The following is a 4,158-nucleotide window of genomic DNA, read 5'->3' as shown; positions in this document are numbered from 1 at the left end:
TCGTGGGATGAAACATTCTCACATGCATCTGTGTTTCATATTCTAACCCGGTAATGAAGCAATTGACTTTATATTCTTCAGTCAATTCCACCCTGGTCAAGATGTTCTCAAACTGCTCCATATATTCAACAACAAATCCTGATTGTTTGAGCGACATTAATTCTGACATAGGATCATCAAAGGCAGGGCCAAACCTACACGCGATGGCCTTAGCATAATCCTCCCAATTCATGGGGTCATTAGTGAGTCTAGACTTCATCAAAGCGTGATGCCATTGCAACGCTTTACCTTCCAAATGAATCACTGCCAATTTGACTTTAGTAGCAGACAAAGCGTTATCCAAAGAGAAGAATTTGTCACATTTATAAAGCCAATCCTTCACATTGTCTCCATTGAATTTCGGGAGATCTACCTTTGTAAGCCTCATGGAGAAGGAGGAATCAGAGAAGGAATTACCATCTCCACCACTTCTTGGGTGTCCTCTCTTTGACGTCACCCCGGTGTACTCATACCTTGCTTGCTGATTAACCAATGCCATTATCATATCCTTTAGTCCAGTGATGGATTGATCCAGTCGAGCATTAGTTTCATTCAACTTCCTTGTTAAAAATTCCTCCACTTCTCGAATGGAGGTTTGTTGCCGTGTCGCATCCGCCATTATCCAGAATCAGAACAGGCTCTGATACCAATGATGCAGCTTAGGTTGTGAAGCACTCTGAGAACTACTGTATTATCCTGCAGGTATGGTTCGCACAAGAAAACCACACGAACAGAGAAAAGAAATGAAGGAAGCAGAGAAGAAGAAGGGAATGAGAGAATGTATGTGTATATTTTTTGTATTGATTCGACTCGGTACAAGGGCTTTATAACAGCTCGTCCAACCGCCAGCTCATGCCAACTAATACAACAAACATAACTGTCTAGCATCCCAATAGAATTTCCCGCCACTTTCTATGCTACATCACTGGTTTTGTCGAAATTATTGTTAACCATTATAAGGCCTTCTGTTCTCTCTATGTTTAAATTTTGCATTTTTTTTTCTGTTATTTTCGAGATTTTCTTTCTTAGTTTAATACTCTATTTCTGGTTTACTGTTGTTTTTTTTTTCCAAATCGTCTTTGGGTTCTTTCTTCCTGCCTAGGCTCCTGTAGTGTTGACTTGTTTATTGACTCTGTTCTACCCTTTTTCTTTTGGTTCTTCCTGCCGGTTCTGCTTTCCGGTTGAACCATGAAGTATAATTCCATGTCCCCATTTTTCTTCCCCTCTTTTTGTGTCCTACAGAGACAATGTGATAAAACTTGTTGGTCTTGATAGATTGGACTTAAATTATTGTTATGCATATGGAAACAATGCATGGCTATATAGATTTGTTACTAATTAATCTGAATAATTGTTCAAATACTCCTTCCATACTATTTCTTGAATAGTTTTTATTGGTGGCATTGGTTAGTCTATGTTATTATGTGGACTTCTTCCTAAAATCCCTTTTTATGAATCTATGTTCCATTTTCTTCGAGAATATATTTTTTAGAAGCGTGTATATTGTAGACTTGTAGCATAAGAACATTCATTCAGAATTAATAAATTTATGTTTGTTCTTTTCACATCTTATTTTATTTTCTTTGTTTTAATTCTTTCATATTTGACCTTTGCGCTTGATTGGGGAAAAATTATTAATTCTGGCTACTTTTTACCATTGGCATAACTTACTGCTAAAATTGCGCTAATATGTTTCAGATTTGCAGCATTTGCTTGCAGGATATTCTTCTCATAATTGTTACCAATGTGTAATTTACTCGTAATCAAAGTTGGTAATACATATATTACATGCTGGATACTTCTCACATGCACATTACATATATTATTACTTGGTAGCTTTTGTTGTTAGTATAGGTTTACTGTAGTACTTGTTCATTTTATATTGGTTACTGATCAGGATAAATATAGTCAATGCTTTTATTAAATATAGTCCTATGGGACTTATATTGTTTATTTCTTGAAGTTTATCTTATGTTCCTTAAGGTGATCCGGTCTTTCTCTTTCTATCTGTTACTTCATTTTCCGGGAGGTTCTCATGTTATACATTTGGTGGTTCATTCTCATTTATCTTCTGTCTCCTCTTCAGGCAAGACTGAATGATCTAATGGAGGCTAAGGGTGGCAAAAAGTCTAGTAGTAAAACCAAATTCTATGAAGCTCCTCTAGGTTACAGCATTGAAGACGTCCGTCCTCACGGTGGAATTAAGATATTCAGATCTGCAGCCTACTCCAACGTAAGTTCCAGTTCGCTCTGCGTATATCTTGAAGGCTATTAAAATGCACATTATCTGCTCCTGAAAATTCAAGGCTATTTATTTTCCTTCTAGGGATTCATGGTGTTAACTAGCTAGCATTTTATATCATTCATGGAATATCATCATTTCGTTACTAACTTAATCTATCATTTTGTGTTCCACTGTGCAGTGCGTGCGGAAGCCATCCTGACGTTCTTTTAAAGTGTGATATATCTACCTGACGTAGTTCACAGTAGTTACTGCTTTAGTTTGGAAGTTTTTATCACTTTGTTCTTCTTCCCAGTCTCCTCTTTTTGGCAACCTTATTTCTTCCCTCTAAGCAGAGATGGCATTGCCCATCTCTCCATTTGGATTCAAAGGCTATGAGAAGAGGCTTGAAATATCATTCTTCGAGCCAAGCATCTTTGCAGATCCTGGAGGAGAGGGCCTACGATCTCTTTTCAAAGCTCAATTGGATGAAATACTAAAACCAGCTGAGTGCACCATAGTTGCGTTACAGTCAAATGCAAATGTTGACTCTTATATCCTCTCAGAATCTAGCCTTTTTATATACCCTTACAAGATCATCATCAAGACCTGTGGCACTACAAAGCTGCTTCTCTCAATCCCATCCATCCTCAAGTTGGCCAACAGCTTATCCCTCACTGTAAGAGCTGTGAAGTACACGCGTGGGACCTTCACAGTTCCTGGGGCTCAGCCATTTCCTCATCGCAACTTCTCCGAGGAAATAGTTGTCCTTGACAAGTACTTTGGCAATCTTGGTTCCGGCAGCAAAGCGTATGTGGTGGGGAATCTGATCAAATCACAGAAGTGGCATGTTTACTCTGCAAGTGCGGAGGTGGTTAACCACTACGAACCAGTTTATACCCTGGAAATGTGCAGGACTGGTTTGGACAAGAAGTTGGCATCCATCTTCTACAAGACCGGAGCAAGTTCAGCTGCGAAGATGACTGACATGTCTGGTATAAGGAAGATACTTCCGGATTCTGAGATATGTGACTTTGAGTTTGAGCCATGTGGTTACTCCATGAATGCCATTGAAGGAGCTTCGGTTTCCACCATTCATGTCACACCAGAAGATGGTTTCAGTTACGCAAGCTTTGAAGCTGTAGGTTATGATTTGAAGGCTGTGAATCTGTCACAGTTGGTTGGGATGGTGTGATCAAGGAAGTCGGGTGGGAGTTCCCACTTGACGTACTGGGATATAGACATGGAGAAAAGACCTACCAGTCGCTTGCAATAGGTGGTGCCGTTGTGTATCAAAGTTTCACTTGGGCTGGCAACTGCTGGTCTCCCAAGTCAAGTCTGAAATCCTGCGGGAAAGAGGAGGAAGATAAAATAAAACAGAATTGTTTACACTTAACAGTTTAGGGTCTGGCCGCGTTTTGGTCTTCGTTTAGTTTTGAGCTGGGTAATTGTTTAGTCTAGTTGTGTATTTTGATTATGATCATACTTTTATACGAGGCAGTGGACCTACTTGTTCTGTTATAATTCGTATTTGGCGTGTGGAGTAAAACCTATCGTTATGGATTATGGTTTTTATATTTAGATATTTATGTGTTTATTGGTTCATTAATGGGTATATGCATGAGGCACTTTGAGTTGTTAGTAATGTGTGGTTCTTTATTTGTGGACAGCTAGCCTGTTTTCTGCCGGCTCTTCAGCTCATTCTCACTTTTGCTTTTAAGATACGATTGCAAAGATTTCCGTGAATTACTGCTTCTGTTCTGAAAAAGATTTGTATGATAGGGAAATTGATTCCAACTGGAATACACAGGTCTTTGAAAGCAGGTAGCAAAAATATCAAATTTCTTTTGTTTCATGGTAGATACAAGAGGACATGTCCTATGATCCTATCAAAGACC

At 38.9% G+C, this 4,158-nt stretch overlaps 1 protein-coding gene across 1 annotated transcript; it reads left to right on the top strand.

Annotated features, from left to right (window-relative positions):
- Positions 1-1,961: 1,961 nt before the first annotated feature.
- Positions 1,962-3,593, top strand: LOC104600521 (S-adenosylmethionine decarboxylase proenzyme). The gene is made up of 2 exons (XM_010263508.3): positions 1,962-2,272; positions 2,463-3,593. Exon 2 carries the CDS (start codon positions 2,619-2,621, stop codon positions 3,453-3,455), a length of 837 nt encoding a protein of 278 aa, XP_010261810.2. The 5' UTR covers positions 1,962-2,272; positions 2,463-2,618; the 3' UTR covers positions 3,456-3,593.
- The last annotated feature ends 565 nt before the right edge of the window (positions 3,594-4,158 follow it).

The sequence above is a fragment of the Nelumbo nucifera genome, chromosome 3 (genome assembly GCF_055504915.1).
Source record: "Nelumbo nucifera cultivar China Antique chromosome 3, China Antique-T2T, whole genome shotgun sequence".
NCBI lineage: Eukaryota > Viridiplantae > Streptophyta > Magnoliopsida > Proteales > Nelumbonaceae > Nelumbo > Nelumbo nucifera.
The sequence above is the reverse complement of the archived record's forward strand: the minus strand, read 5'-3'. Positions and strand labels throughout refer to the sequence as shown.